Here is a 22,802-nt window from a genome sequence, read left to right as displayed (position 1 = left end):
CGCGTGCTAGTCGTTCCCGACTTTAGGGGCCGGTGCTCATCTCTGTTTCAAAGCCGAAGAGCCAGCGCTTGTCCGGGGACGTCTCCGTGGTCATGTGGCCGGCATGACTAGATGGCAAAGGCGCACGGAACGCTGTTACCTTCCCACCGTAGCGGTCCCTATTTTTCTACTTGCATTTTTATGTGCTTTCGAACTGCTAGGTTGGCAGAAACTGGGACGAGTAACAGGCGCTCACTCTGTTACGCGGCACTCGGGATTCGACCCGCCAAACTGCCGACCTTCTGATCAACAAGCTCAGCGTCCTAACTCACTGAGCCACCGCGTCCCTTCATTAAAGGTACCTGGTGCTATTGGCTTAAAATCAGGTGACTAAGCATAGCACTAAATACCCATTATCACACTAAGCTTGATCCCAACAGTAATAGATTATGTTTCTCTATAGGAAGTTAATGAATTGCTTCAGACACACTCTGATTTTGAAAAATTTAGAATTCCAGAGTCTTCTGCAAGGAGTTACTTGAGGCCCTATTGTTCCCTTAGGTCAGTGTTTTCCAAGCTGAGCCATTTTCAGATGAGTGAACTTCAACTCCCAGAATACCCCAGCTCAGCATTCTGGGAGTTGAAGTCCACCCATCTTAAAATGGCTCAGCTTGGAAAACGCTGACTTAGATGAAGAAACCAAAATAGAATCAATCATCAATCAAAAAAAAATTGCAACTCTGTATTGGCTATAGGTTGCATTTGTTAGTTTGATGACCTCCCCAGAGCTGTTTGGTTAAAGAAAAAAAAAATCAACCAGTTAGGTCAAGAAGCAGGAGGCCCATGTAATAGCACCAAGGGAAGTAATTATGCCAGTGGAAAGCCATGCAAATCAGAAAATAGCATGCAATAAGTTCCTAGCTTTCCTATCACATTACAGTTCTTCCTGGAAGGAGCGCTGGATCTGATAGGACTTTACAAAAGCAGAACACAATGGCATGGCGTTCGTGTCAGGTTGAAAGGTGCCTCACTAAAATGTTTTAATAATAATAATAATAATAATAATAATAATAATAATAATAATAATAATAATAATAATAAGTTGGAAGGGACCTTGGAGGTCATCCAGTCCAACCCCCTGCTCAGGCAGGAAACCCTATACCATTTCAGGCAAATGGCTGTCCAGTCTCTTCTTAAAAACCTCCAGTGTTGGAGCATTCACCACCTCTGGAGGCAGGTTGTTCCACTGGTTAATTGTTCTAACTGTCAGGAAGTTTCTCTTTAGTTCTAGGTTGCTTCTCTCCTTGACTAGTTTCCATCCACTGCTTCTTTTAGAAGCATGCAAGCGTTGTTGGTGAGAAGGAGAAGAAAGAATTGTGTTTTGTTGCCTGTAGAGAACTCCAGTACAAAGCCTACGTAAAGTCAGAAATATGTACTGGTCTCTGATGGTTACATGGACTCACGGATGGAGACATGATTCAAAGACCTGAGCACTTAAGGCTGGGTCTCAAGGAAACTGGTAGGGACCAAAATGAATGCACCAATGACACACTCAAGAATTGGTCTTCCTAAGTTTCTCTTCCTACCTGCTGTAGGACATAAGGACGATCTCCTTACTAGGTATTTGAACGCTGACTTTGGGATTCCTCAATGACAGAAGGAGACTTGGCAAACCCAACTGAATTTAGCCTGATCCAATGTTTCGCCAGAGATGCGAGAAAACATGTATTTGTAACTGAGATTTTCCTGGAGAGTTTTAGAGAAAACCTGCAATCTAGACCTGCTAGGTCTTGGCAGTATCTTGGGAGGCTTTGGAGAGAACATCATTTATACAGTTATTCGAAGACTGGAATTATTTTCCTTACTGCTAGCTTTAGAAAAACAGAGTGTTGTTTTTTTTGTTGGTACGGAAAGCCGGGGTAGTACGTGTAGAGTGACGGTTTTTTTTTATAAAAAAGATGATCCTTATCCAGAAAAATGTGTCACAAACTGGAGCCATAGGGGAATATGACATGTCTAGAACCCTAAAGAGAACACTTTTTTGATCTTGAAGAAAATCAAGGCACAACCAAATTTGTAAAATATTAGTGGTTTTAATGGAAACTAAAAATTAAGGCTCATACGATCCCTCCCTATGTGAATTAAGACCATCCCATCAATTTCAGTGGGACTCTCATATTATCCTGTCGCATCCCGTTAAAATCAAATGGCTAGTCAAGAACTTGGTTTGGTTCCTCCCCGCTGCTCAATAGGCTGTTGCAAGAAAGAAGCCAAGTTCGTTATTAAAGATATTCATCAGCCACCATGTTTCATTCAAGAGGAGCTCTTGACCGAGACATCAACAGGGATGTGGTTTCCCGTGGATGTGGAGGTAGTCCTCGACTTACAACCGTTCATTTAGTGACCTTTCAAAGTTACAACGGCACTGAAAAAGTGACCTATGACCGTTTTTCAGAGTTACGACCATTGCAGCATCCCCATAACCATGTGATCAAAATCCAGATGCTTGGCAACGGGTTCGTATTTATGACCGTTACGCTGTCCCACTATTTTTGGGGGACCTTCTGCGATCCGCTTTTGCGACTTTCCGACAAGCAAAGTCAATGGGGAAAACCAGATTCGCTTAACAACCAGGCTTACTAACTTAGCAGTAATTCACTTGGCGTGAAAGGTGGTATACAGTGGGGCAAAACTCACTTTTAACAACCATCTCGCTTAGCAACAGAAACGTTGGGCTCCGTTGGGTTCGTAAGTTGAGGACTACTTGTATGCCCAAACATAAACGTGATGATCACAAAACCATTGCCTGAAGCCCTGTCATCTCTTTATGAGAATTGTGATGGACGGGTTAAAAAAAAAAGGGACAGGGACCCTGATTGTATGGCTGTGGCTGCTCTCTTGATTTTTTGACACCCGCTCTTCTTGTGGACACCCCTGAACCCAAGGGACAGGATTCACGAACGCTTTAGTTCTGATCCTTTCGCCTATTTTAAAGAACACGGCTATTTGCTGGTCTTCTCGGAAGGAGAAGAAGAAGAAGAAGAAGAAGAAAAAGAAAACAACGCCCCAATGACAGGGGCCCCTCGCTTCACCCACCCGCCCCCTTAAAACTAATACTAAATCAGAAGGATTTGTGGTTTAAAAGAAATAAGATATAAGATGGCTGAAACACATTACTGCAAAAGCAGGGGAATGCAGGAACCTCCTTTGACTTGGCAGCCTTTATGTGAAGCTTGAACTGCAAATTAAAAAAAACACACGGAGAACAGAAAGGTTAGAAATAATCGCAACTCAAAAGGAGGGGAAAATAAAGGGAAGGGGGAACAAGGGGGAAGAGGGGACATGTGTTCCCTGCTTCGTGGTGGAGACCCATGCAAAGAATCATTACGGAACGTAAAATAAAAGGAAGCAGAAACACAAATCTCCCCCCCCCCACTCACCTCAACCGCAGGGGAAAAAATCAAGTGGAAAGGATACAAAACCGCAACCCAAATTTCCCAGCTGTTTACAGATTAGCCCTTTCTCTGAGAAAGGAGAAAGTCGAAAAGCAGAGTTGCTATGATTGACCGATGATGACCCTTGCATAGCAAAACAGAGGCTTCCAACCACACTTGAGCCGAATGGATGGATTTGCAGTCTGACTTTTAACTGCTGGATTTCCATATTGCACTGACTAAGCCATCAGCAGGTTGGCTTAGTTTTAAACTGACTGCACAAATCAAAACTGGTGCAGTTTGAAAATTATAGGGTTTTACGGCTGATCCGTGTTATCCAGACCCAGCCAAACGAGATTATTTTCAACAATTTGTACTTAAAACAAAGTGCAGTACGTGATGTCCAAAATGGGCCATTTTAAGGCAGCTTTTCTATGTTCCTCTAAATTCTCAGGCAGAAAACTTTTTCCCCAGCTGTGCTCTAGGATTCCCTACCATACAAAACCTATTTTGCGATGGCTGTATTCTGGTGTGACCGTAAACTGAATGCATTATTCACCCAACACAACTTTAAACATATCAACACACCTACGTAGGGATTCCCTACTTTATAAGAATGCAAAAGCTGTGATAGATAAGGTAAGTCTATGCAGACTCTGGACAACTGGAATTTAGAAAGCATTAATACGTTAATAGGCAAATAAGTACTTGCAAATAAACTGTATTTATTATTTATTATTTATTTATTAATTTAATTTGTATACCACCCTTCTCCCGAAGGACTCAGGGTGGTGAACAGGGCAATACATAATAAAAACAAGATACAAAAATTAAAATTATTAAAAAGTAATTAAACAGCAATGCCCGTAATAAATTAGTACAGATTAAAAGTTAAGACCAATTTATAAAACCCAACTCCATCCCATCAGGCCAGGCCGGCTTATTCAAAAAGGTGGGTTTTAAGATCGCGCCGGAAGGAGCGGAGATCAGACGCCATCCGGAGCTCGACCGGAAGATGGTTCCATAAATCCGGCGCGCCCACAGAGAACGCCCTCCCCCTGGGGGCCACTAGTCGGCATTCTTTGACCGGTGGCACCCTGAGGAGGCCCTCTCTGTGGGAGCGTACTGGGCGGAGGGAAGTTGACGCCGGCCGCAGGTGCTCCCCAAGGTATTCCGGACCCATGCCATGTAGGGCTTTGTAGGTCATTACTAACACCTTGAACCTCACCCTGAAGACAACTGGAAGCCAATGCAGGTCGCGGAGCAAAGGTGTGACATGGGAGTGTCGGGAAATTCCCAACACAACTCTCGCAGCTGCATTCTGTACCAGTTGGAGCCTCCGAGTGGTCTTCAAGGGTAGCCCCATGTAGAGAGCGTTGCAGTAGTCAAGACGAGAGGTCACGAGCGCATGAGTGACCGTACGTAAGGCATCCCGGTCTAGATAGGGCCGCAACTGGCGCACCAGGTGGACCTGGGCGAAGGCCCCCCTAGTCACAGCTACTATATGGTCTTCTAGGGAAAGCTGTTGAGTAGGAGGACTCCCAAGTTGTGAGCCCTATCTACAGGAGGTAATAACTCACCCCCCATAGAGAGGGGTGGGATATCCTGAATATCCCGAGATGCCGGTATTTTGTATTTTGGATCAAAAGCATCTTATTGCACTTGAGCAAAGTAGATTAAATAACACTGGAATATTCAGCCACTGGATGTGGTGGAAATAATTTTTACCTATGCTCTCAATTGGATGTGCTGCATAATTCCCAGAGTTAAACAATCTGCTGTATTTTAAATCACAGCTAAAGAACATATACTGCAAGAACTTGTCAACCTCTTTTACAGGAGCTTGAAAATACAACTTTTCCAGTGTTTTAACAGAATATACCTTGTTTCAATGCTCTATAAAGGAAAAAAACCCTCCTTGCATAGGCAGTACTAATCTAGGGGGGAAAAATCCCTCTTCGTGGTTATTTTTTATGCCTGGGTGTAGTCTCCAATAAAACCAGTGGTCTGTTTCTATTAAATTAGTGATTCACCAATGGGCAGAACTGTATATTTGAAACAGTGACATCTAATCCATGATGCAAGAAAAAATATGGTAAAGTACTAAGAAAGTGACTTATTTCTGAATGTATGTGTCTCTGCCTTAAATGCTGCTTTTTCATGAAATAAAAATGTCATTCCTATTGTCTGAAGTAGTTGGAAGTATTAAACAGAATTTCCTGGTATTGGACCAGTTTGGAATTTTGCTTGTTTGTTTATAGTTCAAAATCTAAGGGAGAAAATTACTTCAAGTGAAATAATTCTCCAGTTTATAAATTGCTAAACAGAATTTAAATCTGACTTATCAATCTTATGACCCAGATGGGGAATTAACCCCAAATATCTGTTCTTCTGAATTAACCTCCAAAGAACCTCGCAAGCAGAAATTTTTATTCTTCCTAGATTTCATGACACAGTTGAATTCCAATCCAAACCAATGAAGTTAAAAAGCCAAATTTGTAAGGTTTCCTTTGTAAAACGTGTAACCCCTGAAAACCGTTTGCCTGCCAACAGCATTTGATAAGCCGTATTTATTGAAATTTCACACGTACAAGATATTGCAAATAAGATCTCTCTCTCCATATTCTAGATCTGACTCTACTCTGTTTCTCACAATGTGTTTCCACCATGGACAAAGAGTCTTATGTACAGGTGAAACTCGAAAAATTAGAATATCGTGCAAAAGTGCATTTATTTCAGTAATGCAACTTAAAAGGGGAAACTAATATATGAGATAGACTCATTACATGCAAAGCAAGATAGTTCAAGCCGTGATTTGTCATAATTGTGATGATTATGGTGTACAGCTCATGAAAACCCCAAATCCACAATCTCAGAAAATTAGAATATTGTGAAAAGGTGCAATATTCTAGGCTCAAAGTGTCCCACTCTAATCAGCTAATTAAGCCACAACACCTGCAAAGGGTTCCTGAGCCTTTAAATGGTCTCTCAGTCTGGTTCAGTAGGAATCACAATCATGGGGAAGACTGCTGACCTGATAGTTGTGCAGAAAACCATCATTGACACCCTCCATAAGGAGGGAAAGCCTCAAAAGGTAATTGCAAAAGAAGTTGGATGTTCCCAAAGTGCTGTATCAAAGCACATTAATAGAAAGTTACGTGGAAGGGAAAAGTGTGGAAGAAAAAGGTGCACAAGCAGCAGGAATGACCGCAGCCTGGAGAGGATTGTCAGGAAAAGGCCATTCAAAAGTGTTGGGGACTTTCACAAGGAGTGGACTGAGGCTGGAGTCAGTGCATCAAGAGCCACCACACCCAGACGGATCCTGGACATGGGCTTCAAATGTCGTATTCCTCTTGTCAAGCCTCTCCTGAACAACAAACAACATCAGAAGCGTTTTACCTGGGCTAAAGAAAAACAGACCTGGTCTGTTGCTCAGGGGTCCAAAGTCCTCTTTTCTGATGAGAGCAACTTTTGCATCTCATTTGGAAACCAAGGATCCAGAGTCTGGAGGAAGAATGGAGAGGCACACACTGCAAGATGCTTGAAGTCCAGTGTGAAGTTTCCACAGTCTGTCTTGATTTGGGGAGCCATGCCATCTGCTGGTGTTGGTCCACTGTGCTTCAGGGTCAATGCAGCCATCTACCAGGAGATTTTGGAGCATTTCATGCTTCCTTCCACAGACGAGCTTTATGGGGATGCTGACTTCATTTTCCAGCAGGACTTGGCACCTGCCCACACTGCCAAAAGCACCAAAACCTGGTTCAATGACCGTGGGATTACTGTGCTTGATTGGCCAGCAAACTCGCCTGACCTGGACCCCATAGAGAATCTACGGGGCATTGCCAAGAGAAAGATGAGAGACATGAGACCAAACAATGCAGAAGAGCTGAAGGCCGCTATTGAAGCATCCTGGTCTTCCATAACACCTCAGCAGTGCCATAGGCTGATAGCTTCCATGCCACGCCGCACTGAGGCAGTAATTGCTGCAAAAGGAGCCCAAACCAAGTACTGAGTACATATGCATGCTTATACTTTTCAGAAGTCCGATATTGTTCTATGTACACTCCTTGTTTTATTGATTGCATGTAATATTCTAATTTTCTGAGATTGTGGATTTGGGGTTTTCATGAGCTGTAAGCCATAATCATCACAATTATGACATATCACGGCTTGAACTATCTTGCTTTGCATGTAATGAGTCTATCTCATATATTAGTTTCCCCTTTTAAGTTGCATTACTGAAATAAACGAACTTTTGCACGATATTCTAATTTTTCGAGTTTCACCTGTAGATGCAAAGGGCTGTTGATCACAGCTCGGTTACTAACACAAGAACACAATTTAAATCGGAATATTATCCATCATTGTCATTAGCAAAAAGTCTTCCTTTAACATACTTTAACCTGGAACCTGAACTTGGGAAGTCCTAAGCATAGTCTTACGCTAAAAGCATGGTCCTCACAAAAACTATAAAGCCTGCTCCAGCTTGGAAAACTCTTACACAAGTCCAATTTGATTTTGCTCCTCTGCTCTACGCTGCTTTGCTTTGAATTAATACTGTATAAAGATCTCAGCTGCCCGGTTTGCACTGTAACCTATTAGATTTAGATGTGAAGTTAGTCCTAGCTGATGGATTTAAATCGCAGTGCAGAATTTTGTCACCCAGAAAGCTTCAAGCTTCAATTCTTATCTAGGGAAACTGGAGCAATTCCTTAAAAGGAAAAAGGAAACAGAGAAACTTTCTGGATCAACACTCCTGACTATACTGCCCCAAGGAAATCTTCCCACAGTTTCCTACTTAAAGTATCCTATAGCCAATTATAAGATTGAAAGGTACCCATCAGTCTCTGGATATGGAGTGCTAAGCTTGTAAGCCGCCCTGAGTCTTCGAAGAAGGGCGGGATATAAATGGAATTAAAATAAATAAATAAAAATAAAATAAAGGCAAAGAATTCTTTGTAAGAGCGATTAACTTGGGACAATCAGAAATACTTCGCTGGCACCTTGCATCTGGCACTTTAGACCCTTACTTTGAAGCAGAACCTGTCTCTCGACACCAAAAACATTCAGCCCTGCATCAGGGATACAACATAAAGATCCTGTATTGCACAAAATGTGAACATTTCCCTGTTTAGTTGTGTCTGACCCTATGGCGCAGTGCTCATCCCTGTTTCCTGGCCATATGAGCCAGCATTGTCCGAAGACAATTTCCATGGTCATGTGGCCAGCATGGCTAAACACCAAAGGTGCATGGAACACTGTTACTTTCCCACCAAACATTTGCATGTTTTGTACTGCTAGGTTGGCAGGAGCTGGGCAAGGAACGCGAACTCACCCTCTAACTCTCCAACTGACAAGCTCAGCATCTTTCACCACTGAGCCATCGCACCCACCTCTTGTGTTGCCCAAGCCTGTTATAAATAGCTAGAAACCAGCACTGGTCCCACTCTAGCTATGGAATTATGGAAATCCCAGTTAGGGGCAGCTATCTGACATTCTGCTCTGAAGCTTTAGAAGCTCCACGTAAGGAAGATGTGTTTTAACTGCAGCTTAGCGGGACACTTATATCGGCATAGAAACAAATTTAAGTCTGTTGCATGTGGCCAACACAAATCAAGTTGCATGGGTGAACTGCTCTTCCCTTTTTATAAACTGTAGTGTGAGATTACAACCACATGGGGGAACTCCATGAATGCAGAAGAAATTGCAATGTCTGCAATAAGGGGTTTTATGGACTTGCAAGAAGACTAGAAGACTTCCATTTTGTTTTTTAAAAACCGTACCTCTGATTTTTGCAGGAAAAATCTTACAATGGGGTAATAATAAAATAATCTGCTCTGGCAGCCTCCACTTCCTAATTACAATACGGTACTGTCCCTGGGAAGGACTGTTTCTTTGTACTTTCATATCATGGGATTTGTTTGAGGATGCTTTCAAAAATGCAGCTCATGTGGAAGTGCCAGAATTTATATTCAGAAGTCTTTCCAAACACGTTTCAAAATACTTTTCTATAAATAAGAACCGAACTGTTTGAAAAGGCAGATCCTACAAGAATATGAGCCATGCACGAACACTTAATTAATTTATATAGATATTCTCTTGAGGTACTTTAAGACAGTACTGGCTTTGCATTCCCCAGAGAATTCTCTTCATGATCTATGACAGTTACAAAATGTTCAGTTAAGAGCTGTAAGCTCAAAACATGATTATCTTTTTATTTGCAAACTGGACTAAGCCCTGGAAGAGCCCTTCATAAGTTCATTGTAATAATAATAATAATAATAAGTTGGAAGGGACCTTGGAGGTCATCTAGTCCAACCCCCTGCTCAGGCAGGAAACCCTATACATCAAACAATGATGTATTTTCAGTCCACAGCCAAACAAGGAAAAAAGTAATCTAGATGTAGCCTAGGAACAAGGCAAATTATTTTTCTTTTGAAAAAGGGATGGTGCTACTGTATTTGAAAAGACACTTGTTGTGGGGCATCGCATGTATAAATGAACTTCCAGGATCAGCAGCCAGTGTCAGCTAGTGAGATGTTGGATGAGAAGAAAATGTTTGCTTTGATATCTGATAACAACCTTGTGTAGAAAACAAGTTATGGAACACTCAGATTGATCCGATTATGAAGGAACCACAGAAATATTCCACTGGCCAGCTCTGGAAGATTAGATGTAATTGTACGGAGGTGGCTCCAAGCTTACTTACAAAATTAGTGAAGACCTCATAAGCTTCAACCTGGTTTGTCCTTAGACCAGAGACCATCATGGAATCTCAGGGATGTTGGTCAGAATGAGAAGTCAAAATAACGTGCCACAAGAAGGTAGTGGAAAACACTTTCCTAGAGGCTATCAAGAATACAAATATGAAGCCAACAAGGAGTCAAACTTCATGCTTGAGTCTTAGTGAAGAACTACAATGACCCCACAAATGTGAATTGGGAGAATAGAGCATCAAAATCCCAGAAAACAATATCCAGGTGGTGTAAGCGCTCCAATTTAAACATCAGAGAGCTGCTGGAATGCTAACGTTCTTTCAAGACCTCGACTTTCATCTAGCAAGTGATTCTCCTTCATAAGTCTCAGTGAACAGAATGGATGTTAGAGCTTTCTCATGCCCTTCCATTTGCTCCAGTAGGTTCCGGATGGATTGTATGCACACTGTTAGCAATAGGGGTGTGTGGGGGGGGGAAGAGATGGCATTGAAAACAAGACTAAAAGAATCTAAGTGGAAATGAGATACTGCTGTTTCCTTGGCATCTTTCTCCAGATGTGCTGGAAATGAAAGAAACTCCCAGAATTGTGGTTGGCTCACAACGGCTGGGAAGTCTAGAAGTTGCAAACATAACACATCTGAATGTAGGCTGAAATCATGCAATATTGTGCCAATGATTTTCAGACTGAAACAATCTTCTGCGTTAAATTCTTTATTTGCAAATAGGACTGAATCTGGGATGTCCCCATAAATACATCAATCAAAAAAACACATAATCGATGTGAATCAGAGATAATATTTATAGCGATTACTCTGACCTCACTGGAAGTGTTCCAGCCCTTTTCGGTCCATACCAGCAGTGTGGAAATTCAAAAGGTTTTGCAACACTGCTGTGTATGTGTGTACGTACACATATGCACAGCTTCTTCCTTCAGAAACGGTGCCGTCAAAGAGTCCTTCATTTGACAACAATCATAATCTACAAAGGTAGAACTTCCAACACATTTTGCACACTGCTCCAGTGTGTACGTTTGCACACGGCCATTGACATACAGCCGTTATCAAAAATAGAATCCTTCATTTAAAAATTGTAACGTTCACGTCTGGCACATTCATCGCTACTCCTTAGGAAAGGATGCTATCAATACAAATTTTGTTTTCTTCCTTATACAGTTTGCAAGTTTGAAGGCGCCTAAGGGCAGAGAGCAGTCTGCCCCAGCAAAAACAAAGAATCATGTCTGGTTAAATACCATATGCTTTTTTTTTTGCAGAATAAGCTTCCAGGGAATCTAACTCAAAAAATAAAGGAAGTATTACATTACCTTGGAAGTTATTTACATTTTATAGAAATGTCACAAATTAGCTAGCATCCTTTGTGCTTCAAAGTATTTGGCAAAACAATTCTGACTCCCTTTATATACCCATACAAAGAAGTATTATACATTTTTTGGGAAAAAGAAATGTTACCTAGCCACAAACATTTATAATTGTCCTAGGAAAATTTCTCGTCCTTAAAAGATACCACCTAATTACATTCTTACATATGGTAGGAAGAACACTTAATCCATTTGGGGGACTCTTTAAGAGAGAAGAATGGAATGGATACGAAAATGCTTTTCAGTTGACCAACGTACGTTGGGAACGAGGCAGCCACACTCTTCAGATCCAAATGTTTTCTTACCCTCAATGCTGTTTCCTAGATGGCTACTAGGTGGAATGTCCGCAAGGAGGATATAAAGTCAAGATGGCAGTCACAACTACCAATGATCAAAGCCCTGTCTGTTTTTCAGGTGCAAATGTAAAAAAAAAGAAATGTTGCTTTGCTTGCAACGTTATGCTTGCCATTTGGATTTTCTTTACTGCTCTGTGGGTACCCATGGATCCCAACATTGGCCCAGAAGGCAAAGAACGTGAACCCAGGTTGGCAAACTCAGCTATGGGTTATTAAGTAACCAAGCCTTCTCAGCTCCTTCAAGTCATGCTTATAGTCACACTTTATAAAGGTCATGAGTATAGATCAGGGGTCTTCAAACGTGGCCCTTTTATGACTTGTGGACTTCAACTCCCAGAATTCCTCAGCCAGGCATGCTGGCTGAGGAATTCTGGAAATTGAAGTCCACATCATAAAAGGGCCATGTTTGAAGACCCCTGGTATAGATACATACAGTACATGTGCATTTATTGGTGCTATTTGTGCATCACTTAATCACTCTTGCCCTTTAAAACCGTTCACCATTTCAAAATATGATCACGAGCAGATGGATCAATTTATGATTAGCATTCTTTTTAGTTCTTTTGTGTCTTTCAGGAGCACGCCAATGGGACAAAAAAAATGTAAACAAGAAATTGAAAAGCACATTGTTTGAGACAAGTTGCCCAATGTCCACCGCACAAAATTGTTGATTCTTCAACCACAAGCACGATTATGCTTCCGTAGAATATTATGCCTCGACATCAATTCTCAGAGTTTCCTCGCCAGCGTGTTCATTGCTAAGAATTCTGAGATTTGATCCAGGTAGCTAGATCGAGGTTTTTCCAACCTTGGCAAATTTTAAGGTGACTGGACTTCAATTCCCCAAATTCCCTAGAGTTAGGCAACCTTGGCTCTTTTATGACTCATGGAATTCAACTCCCAGAATTCCTCAGCCAGAATGGCTCAGCTTGGAAACCTCTCCCTTTCCCCTCAGCATGGCTGGCTCAGGAATTCTGGGAGTTGAAGTCCACGAGTCATAAAAGAGCCAAGGTTGCCTACCCCTGCCCTAGGCCAACTTGCTAGCAGAGAATTTCTGGAAGTTGAAGTCCACACATCTTCAAATTGCCACGGTTGAGAAACTCTGACCTAAGGAGTGGAGAAGTCTGTCCTAGGAACCTAAGTGAAGCTCCACTGGCTATGAGAATGAGTAAAAGCACTGAAAATGTAGGGGAAGTGTCTTGTTATCCTGTGTAACGTAAGAGTAAAATCAGGTCAGTTATGCTTTACTCAATCTTCCTTTGAAACTAACATCACACCAGGGCTTCAAATAGGCTTATCTTCAAGAGAAAGGCATGATTAACCTTGTACATCCAAACTTGCAATGTGCTACGTATGGCAGTCTGATTCTGCTAACCAGACTTTGCTCCACTTCCACAGTGAATGAGCCAAATATGTGGATCCCTCTCACATCACTAAGGCCTCAAATTCTGTTCGCCAAATCAGTGTCACGGTGCAATGGGAGCCCATCTAATAGGATCACAGTTGTGGTGTTTCCTAATATTGTGCTTCATTATTTAATTAATACCGTATAGGTAGCTCAGAATGTAGGCAGAGATATTACAAACATTGTTCCTTGTTTTGTTTTGTTTTTCCAAATCTTTGGTATAAGAAAATCAATAATTAGATATAGTTAAGATACTGGACAGGATCACACCTTCCCTCCTCGGCTATTAATTTTCTCTTCCTCAACTGTTGGTAAGGTAAACTTGGGTAGTTCAAATTTTGTTTGGAGATCCAGTGCATCTTCCGAAGGTCCAGAATCAAACCCTTCACCCAAGTTACCGCACCCTAGATCAGGGGTAGGCAACCATGGCTCTTTTAGGACTTGTGGACTTCAACTTCCAGAATTCCTGAGCCGGCATGGTTCAGCTTGGAAACCTCTCCCTTTCCCCTCAGCGTGGCTGGCTCAGGAATTCTGGGAGTTGAAGTCCATGAGTCATAAAGCGGCCTAGGCCAGGGGTAGGCAACCTTGGCTCTTTTATGACTCGTAGACTTCAACTCCCAGAGTTCCTCATCCAGCCATGTTGAGGGGAAAGGGAGAGGTTTCCATGCTTATTCATGGTGGCTCAGGAATTCTGGGAGTTGAAGTCCACGAGTCATAAAAGAGCCAAGGTTGCCTACCCCCGGCTTAGATGATGCCACCCCTGCACCAACCTCTCCTGCTTTGAGTCCCACACAGTTAGCAAAAAACACTTTTAAGAACTTCTGGTAGAGAAGACGGTAAGAGCTCAACAGCTCATGGGTGTTGCGTCAGTTATCGAAAATCTGCAAGTACAGTATATTAAGCCAACTTCATGGCTTGACTTTTGGTCTCTGCTTCCTTGTCTCGTTGGGGGGGAAAAATTAGTCAAAAAATATTTCAGGTATATAAAAAAATAAAGTCAAAGCCCTATTCTATTCCCTCCCCATCCCCGTCCCTCTTTTCTCGTGGAAAAATAGTGTTTTCAAAAAAAAAATCAGTCTCGGTTTGGAAGCGGGGGGAGCCCAGTTTCCAGTCTGATAATGGGAAGAAGCAAATACAGACATGCAACAGAAGACAGCGCACTGGAACAGAAGCCCACAGAGCTGAACGTGAGACAAAGTCTTACTTTTTCTTGTCCTTGTCCTTCTTGGTTGGTTGAGAGCCCGCCTGTTGACCCTGTGACTGTAGTAGTTGAGCTGCCGCCTTCTTCTTTTGGAAGTTGTTCAGCTCCTCCTCGAGTTCCTTCTTCTTGTCTTCCACCTTCTTCTTCTCCTCTTGGTGAGTCCTCTTGAGGTGGTCGAACTTCTCATGAAGCTGCTCAGACGGGAGGGCAAAAGAGAGAAGACGGGCAGTTTACTGGGCAAAGGAAATAATAACAGGAGCTGAAGGAGGAGAGAAGGGACCATCACGGCTCGTACTGGGAAATTCAGGACCTCAATATATACAGGTAGTCCTCAACTTACGACCACCATTAAGCCGAAAACGTTTTGTTGCTAAGCGAGGCGGTGGTCAAGAGAGTTTGGCCCCATTTTACAGCCTTTCTTGATACAGCTGTTAAGTGAATCTCTGCAGCTCCTGAATTAGTTAGTCAGTAGTTAAGTGGAATCTGCCATCCCCATTGATTTTTTTTTTGTTTTGTCAGAAGGTCGCAAGAGAGGATCACATGACTCCGGGACCCTGCAAAGGTCATAAATATGAGTCAGTAGCCAAGCGCCTGAATTTTGATCATGCGATCACGGGGATGCACTGCAACGTATTGTTAAGTGTGAAAAGCGACCGTGTCACTTTTTTCAGTGCCCTTGTAACTTTGAATGGTCACTAAATGAACAGTCGTTAAGTGAAGAACTACCTGTATTAGCCATGCCAAAGTTATAATATATATAGAATATAAGGCAGGGCTCTTCAGACTTGGCCCTTTTATGACTTGTGGTCTTCAACTCCCAGAATTCCTCAGCCAGGCACGCTGGCTGAGGAATTCTGGGAGTTGAAGTCCACAAGTCATAAAAGGGCCAAGTTTGAAGATCCCTGATATAAGATATATATTCTGTTGCCCTCTTCAAGGTCAGAGGACAACAGAATGTATAACATTTTGAGCACCATGTAATTGAACAACTATAAATAGATTTGGTCCACTTTTGCCTGATCAATAAAGTATTATCTTCAACTTACTTCATTCTGTCTCGTGCCAGCCCTTTCCCACCTTTTGGGCTAAGTACTAACAAGAGATGCTCTTCTGGATATTGGTTTATCCAAAAAACACAAAGAATGCAGATGTCAAAATGCAGATCACAACCCAGTTTATGCTTTCAAATCACTCGTGTTTTTCTCTTTGGATCTATCTGCTTTAGGGAAAAAAATTCAGCAGTAGTTCCCCCCCCCCCACCCTTCCACCTGTGTTGGAGAGCAAAAAATGGGAGTGAAGGCCCATTGGTTGAGGTTCATCAACCAGCTTACACAGGGCTCTTCAAACTTGGCCCTTTTATGACTTGTGGACTTCAACTCCCAGAATTCCTCAGCCGGCCACGCCAGCTGAGGGATTCTGGGAGTTGATGATGATAACTTTATTGTCACTCTGAATGTACACCAATCGGCATACATCAAAATGAAATTTCGTTGCATACAGCTCTCAAAGGGTCACCACCTCCGATATATACTTCTTGTTCGGGGCCCGCTTAAATTTCACATTGTCCATTTTAGTCTCTAGGGAGTGAACGATGGCAAACAGGACAGATGGAAATGGGGCTCCATGTGGATTAGCCCTCAAATTCGCTTGTATTCTGACAACCTCGCCTTCTTTCCTTTTTCTGATCCTGACTCTTCCTTTTCCTTTAAGAGGCCTTGCTTCTTTTCGCCCCTGGAGCACGCTGCTGCCGCCGCCACCAACTCCTCCAAAAGCCTCTCTCTCTCTTCCTCTGGGCCTGCCGACAGCCTCATCCAGTTCCTTCGCTCCATAAGCTCCAGGTCCTCTCCTCCTCTGCCTCCTCTGGAAACAGCCCTGATTTGCAGTAGAATCCATCACTGGGCCAGCAGTCATATCTTGCTGCTGGCAGAACAAATTCAAACAGCGCCAACGACTTTTAACGGTCTCACCAACAGTTCCAAAACAACTAGAAACTCGCCAGGCCAGCAAAGATTGTCGGTCGTATGTCGTATGTTACCTTAGTTCCACCATGTTGCTCAAACACATTAAAATCTTCCTGATCATGTGGCCTATAGCCCTTACTATCCCTCCCAAAACTATTCGCCTTCAAGAGCCAATGCAGCCGCAGCCATTCCAGGCGCCGCCATCTTAGAACACTTGAAGTTGAAGTTGAAGTCCACAAGTCATCAAAGGGCCAGGCTTGAAGAGCTCTGACCTAACATCTGGCCTTCGTTCCCTTTTCCCTCTACTTACATCTTTTTCTGCTTCCTTCAGCTCTGCTTCTTTCTCCTTCACTCTCATGACAAACATCTGCCTCATTTCTTCTTCTTTCTTCTGTAGCTCACCCAGAAATTCATTTCTCTTGGCTTCGTAGGTTTCTTGCAGGCTTGTTCCCAACACAACAAGCCCCAAAGAGAATGGTTGGAAGTGACGAGAGGAAGAAGGAGGGGAAAAAAAAAAGACCACCTTTAACACCAGCAGTGGTTATTGTGAAAGAATTTTAAAATGATAAATTATAAATAAATGATTTTTTTAAAAAATAATTCAGGCTGAATGTCAACAGAAAAGCTTTTCGTTCCCCATTCAAGATGGTCACGGGAAAAAAAAATGAAATACAGATAGCCTTCGAGCTATGACCGTAATGGAGCCTGCCTATCATGGTTGTAACTCACGATGGCTGAAAAGCAGGTCAGATCTACCCAATTTTACAGCATTTTTGCAACAGTTGTTAAGCAAACATGATGGTTGTATAGCGGCCGCTACATTTCTCCATTCATTATTAAACGCTGCAGTTACTAAGGTAGCCAATGATTTGCTGTGGGCAGTTTTTGTCCAAAACAGGACGTAAATGCTGCTGTTTTGCAAAACTGTTGTAAAATGTAAAATGTGACCCACAGGATACTGTAAACAGCCATAAATGCAGCCTAGTTGTCAAGAGCCCAGAGTGTGTTTGTGTGGCTGCAGGGGTAAGGGTGGGGGGGGGCACAAGAAGCACTGACCACTGGAACCTCTTCAAATTCAGATCATAAGTACCACCCCCAGGTAGGTCTGTCAGAACTTCAAATAGTTGCTAAGCAACCGATCATAAGTTGAATACCTACAGTCAATATTTTCAAGATCTGTTTGATCCCTTCATTATTTCTTATAAATATTAATTTCACAACTAAAGCAGTGAACAAACCTATTTTCTCCTCAACAACAACCCTATGAGGTGGGTTGGGCTGAGAGAGAGGGACTGGGCTAAAGTCACCCAGCTGGCTTTCATGCCTAAGGTGGGACTAGAACTCACAGTCTCCTGGTGACTGGCACAAAATGACCCAGCTGGCTTTCACGCCTAAGGCGGGACTAGAACTCACAGTCTCCTGGTGACTGGCACAAAATGACCCAGCTGGCTTTCATGCCTAAGGTGGGACTAGGACTCACAATCTCCTGGTGATTGGCCCAAAGTCACCCAGCTGGTTTTCATGCCTAAGGTGGGACTAGAACTCATAGTCTCCTGGTGACTGGCACAAAATCACCCAGCTAGCTTTCACGCCTAAGGCAGGACTAGAACACACAGTCTCCTGGTGATTGGCCCAAAGTCTCCCAGCTGGCTTTCACGCCTAAGGCGGGACTAGAACACACAGTCTCCTGGTGATTGGCCCAAAGTCTCCCAGCTGGCTTTCACGCCTAAGGTGGGACTAGAACTCACAGTCTCCTGGTGATTGGCCCAAAGTCTCCCAGCTGGCTTTCATGCCTAAGGTGGGACTAGAACTCACAGTCTCCTGGTGATTGGCCCAAAGTCTCCCAGCTGGCTTTCATGCCTAAGGTGGGACTAGAACTCACAGTCTCCTGGTGATTGGCCCAAAGTCTCCCAGCTGGCTTTCATGCCTAAGGTGGGACTAGAACTCACAGTCTCCTGGTGATTGGCCCAAAGTCTCCCAGCTGGCTTTCATGCCTAAGGCGACACTAGAACTTAATGTAGCTCAGTTTCTAGCTTGGTGTCTTAACTACTACACCAAATTGGCTTGCGTGATACTAAGTTAGCAGCACAGAGAACTTAAATCTGTAATTGATCACCTTGATTTACTTCGATAAACCTACAATCTGTGATATATAAAAACTTGGTGGAAAGGAAAGGAGGAGGATGAACTTATATATATATTAAGTTGAAATTAAATAAAAAATAATACATGTGAATTTCTATCTTTTATCGTCGCCTTACAAAGTTGCCATTTGCCTAACTAGTTTAATTTATGGATACCTCCAGACTTATTCTTTCTAAATATGTACAGTAGTTGTTAAAAAGAGTTGCTTCCTATTTTAATTGGAATAATTTGAATTCCAGTCCTGGAGCAAACAGTAAATCTTGCTCTGTTGGCTTAAATACCCTCTTTCATATCCATCATCCTGTTATGATTTTGCACAGTGCATAAACACAGCCAATCCAAGGAAGTAAGGGATTTTTATCTGAAGAGACACAATTATCTGAATAACTGAAGAAATATAAAACATGATGCATACGCGTCTAATTGGAATCAGAGAGTTGTAGCTGGTGCTGTATGTCAGCAACTGAATCCAAGGGAACGGTATAGATATTCCTTTGCCCCAATTAAAGAACATAATATTGTTTATTGTGTGGGAACCGTTTGGGGGATGAAAACCAAGCTCATAAGAATCCGATTAAACATGGGCTGATGCAGTGGCAGCGAAACAGGAACCAGGGTTTGGCTCCAGACCAGATCCATTAAATAGGATTGTAATGAGGAACTGCTTCACCACATGGATGAAGAGAAAGAAAACAAGATGAAGTAGGTGGTGAAAGGGAATTCAAAAATCATCTGTCACTTGGCAAACCTACCCAGGTTTTGTTTTGGTAGAGCAAACCAATAAAGCATCTTGTTCAAGTAGATGGTAGGTAGACTGTATTTTATATGAATATTCATTTTTTTACTGACATAATTCCTTCCTTCCTTCTTTCCTTCCTTCCTTCCCTCCCATACAACCTTCTTCTCCATACCTTCCTTCTTTCCTTCTCATACAACCTTCCTTCCTTCCTTCCTTCCTTCCTTCCTTCCCATACAACCTTCCTTTCCATACAACCTTCTTTTCCATACCTACCTTCTTTCCTTCGCATACAACCTTCCTTCCTTCCTTCCTTCCTTCCTTCCCATACAACCTTCCTTTCCATACAATCTTCTTTTCCATACCTTCCTTCTTTCCTTTGCATACAATCTTCCTTCCTTCTTTCCTTCTCGTACAACCAACCTTCCTTCCTTCCTTCCTTCCTTCCTTCCTTCCTTCCTTCCTTCCTTCCTTCCTTCCCTCCCTTCCTGTACTCAGTAAGTACCCAAACAGTACTTACATATCTCACATAGGTAATTCTTGACTTACTATCACAATTAAGCCCCAGATTTCCATTGCTAGGCAAGGCAGTTGTTAAGTGAATTGGACTTCATTTTATGAGGGTTTTTTTGCCCCGGTTGTTAAGCAAATCACTGCAGTTGTTAAGTGAATCGTGTAGTTTTTAAGCAAATCTGGCTCCCCCCCATTGGTTTTGCCCGTAGGATGCTGCTGGAAAGGTTACAAATGGTGATCAATTTGAATTTTGATCACTCAACCATGGGGATGCTGCAATGGTTGTAAGTGAGAGGACCGGTTATAACTCACTTTTTTCACTGCTGTTGTAACTTCAAACAGTCTCTAAATGAGTGGTTGTAGGTCCAGGACTACCTGTAACCATTCTGTAAAAAAGAAATTCTACAGTATTTCTTAGAAAAGTGCCGGGAAAGCCAATCTTAACTTGAACCCTTTCGTTCATTCGCCCAATGCATCAAATGGAAAATATGCATTGCAGAAACAAATTGTGTATTCAGTGTGAAGAGACAGGGGAGCAGGTATCTGGCACCCCTTATTCTCAGTGTTAAAATCTGGTGCAAAATATCGCAAGCCGTTTCACTGTGGCAGAAAGAAAAGTGCAAAACGTAGCCATGAAAACGAAAGGATATCGATGTGGGGGGAATGATAGATTTTTACCACCAAAAACCTCACGTTCTAGAGTATAAAATTCCACTGCAGTTGCCACTGCTGCACAGAGCAAATCAGGGTGGTGCAAAATTCATTCAGCCTAAACGAACACTAACTAGTTGCGCTCTCCAGCTTCTGTTCAGAGCATCTGAGCCTTAAATTATTGAAGGCAATGATTAAAATAGGGCGATTTGGATTCTCTGATCTGCTAGCCTGGATTGGCTCTGAACTCCTTAGATGAGAAGGTTTACTGCTCCAGCAACACATCAAACTTCTACACCCTCTTACAATACCAGGCAACACGGTTATCAACAGTAGAGACATTCAAGTTTCTAGGTCAGGGATGTCAAACTGCCGGCCTGCGGGCCAGATGCGTCACACCAAAACCGTGCCTACCCCATTGCCGGCGATGGGGGGGGGGGAAGTTGTGAGATGTCACGCGACGCCATGTGTCGTTGCGAGTTTGACATGCCTGTTCTAGGTTCTATAGTATCTCAAGATTTAAAATGGACACCTAACATCAAAAAATGTCATCAAAAAAGCACAACAAAGAATGTTCTTCCTGTGCCAACTCAAAAAGCTCAAGACTGCCCAAGGAGCTGCTGATACCGTTCTACAAAGGAATTATTGAGTCTGTCATTAGCACATCTATAACTGTCTGGTTTGGATTGGCAACCAAACAAGACAGACACAGACCTCAACGGATAGTTAGAACTGCAGGAAAAAAACAATTGCAACCAGCCTGCCTTCCACTGAGGACGCGTATACTGCACGAGCAAGGAAGAGGGCTGTGAAAATATCTACAGATCCCTCACGTCCTGGACATGAACGACTTCAACTTCTTCCCTCAAGACGATGCTGCGGCGCATTGCACACCAAAACAACTAGGCACAAGGACAGTGTTCTCCGCCATGCCGTCCGTTTGCTTAACAACTAATTCCTACAACACTGTCAAGCTACTTAGTAAAGCTGTATTACTGTTATTCTCCTCATCTTTCCTATTACCTATCCTTATCTTATGACTATAACTTTGTTGTTGGTATCTTACAATTTATATCATTTTTAGTATCCTACTATGACTTATGTTGTTTGCTTAGCCAGTGTTCTATGACTATCACTTAAGTGTTGCATCTTATGATTTATGATGAATGTATTTTATCTTGTTTATGATCATGATTTACCACCTGTTGCCTGTATGTACACTGAGAGCTTATGCACCGGAGACAAATTCCTTTTGTGTCCAGCCACGCTTGGCCAATAAAGAATTCTATTCTATTCTATTCTGTTCTATTCTGTTCTATTCTGTTCTATTCTATTCTATTCTATTCTATTCTATTCTATTCTATTCTATTCTATTCTATTCTATTCTATTCTATTCTATTCTATTCTATTCTATTCTATTCTATTCCACTCCGTTCCATTTCATTCCTTTCCGTTCTGTTCTGTTCTGTTCCATTTCATTCCTTTCCGTTCTGTTCTGTTCCATTCCATTCTTTCCGAGTCTGGAAGCTCACCTGCTCCGTCCTTACCTGAAAGGCTTGCTGTCAGGATCCGTATCTTTGAACCCCATTTCTTCCAGTTTGCAACGGCGGTAGAGCTCATAATGCCGACTATGAGTTTGCTCTCTCAGGTCTTCCATGTTGACTCTGATCAGCATTTCGCGCAACTTTACAAAATCACAGTGGTTTTCATTTTCAACTATGAAATTCATGAAAATGTGAAAATGTAAATCAAAAATACGGCAGAAACCTGATTTTCTTTTTTCGTTTCCCTAACACACATTTTTTTAAAAAATTTTCATCAAAAATATCGAAACCAGGATTTATTGCCACGATATCTCCTTAATTTCTCCATTACTCCAAAAAAAGTTTTTCCTAAAAGCTTAAATTGTTTTGATTTCCATTATTCCAGTAATCAACAGCTGCGGAGGTAGAAGAATCCTTTTGCTTTACAGATGTTGAAATGACTAAAGAATATTTTGAGAATTCATAATGTACTGGATTTATATATATAAAGATTCTCAGTCATCCCCAAAGATGCTTTTTCAAAAGGTACCGGTAACTGGACTTTTTTTCTTTCTTTCTCTCTCTCCTTCCTTCCTTCCTTCCTTCCTTCCTTCCTTCCTTCCTTCCTTCAATTCAGTCTTAACTGAAGAAGCTTCTTGGATGAGAAGCGAAATGTCTTCAAGAAAAGCAAAGTCCGGTTGCCTTTGGAAAAAAAGCATCTTTGGGACAATGAGCTAGATTGATTGGTCAATCTCTATTATTCAGATATAAATGTACTACATTTGTGTCCCTCATGATTAACATACT

General features: G+C 42.2%; 1 protein-coding gene across 6 annotated transcripts in view; it reads right to left on the bottom strand.

Moving 5' to 3' along the window:
- SEPTIN11 (septin 11) overlaps nucleotides 1–22,802 on the bottom strand; it is a 127,147-nt gene that overhangs the window by 12,843 nt on the left and 91,502 nt on the right. For 4 of the 6 annotated variants that reach the window (XM_081332571.1, XM_081332574.1, XM_081332572.1 and 1 more), the window contains exons 7-9: nucleotides 22,020–22,188; nucleotides 16,738–16,870; nucleotides 14,470–14,657 (exon numbers count right to left, since the gene is read on the bottom strand). In XM_081332571.1, the coding sequence (XP_081188697.1) occupies nucleotides 14,470–14,657; nucleotides 16,738–16,870; nucleotides 22,020–22,188 (490 nt within the window). Of the gene's footprint in view, nucleotides 1–1,899; nucleotides 3,218–10,830; nucleotides 11,908–14,469; nucleotides 14,658–16,737; nucleotides 16,871–22,019; nucleotides 22,189–22,802 lie in introns of those variants that run through there. The other 2 variants (XM_081332575.1, XM_081332573.1) reach the window with 2 other exon arrangements.

This window comes from Vipera berus (assembly GCF_964194415.1).
Source record: "Vipera berus genome assembly, chromosome: 7".
NCBI lineage: Eukaryota > Metazoa > Chordata > Lepidosauria > Squamata > Viperidae > Vipera > Vipera berus.
Note: the sequence above shows the minus strand (reverse complement) of the source record. Positions and strands in the feature narration are given on the sequence as shown.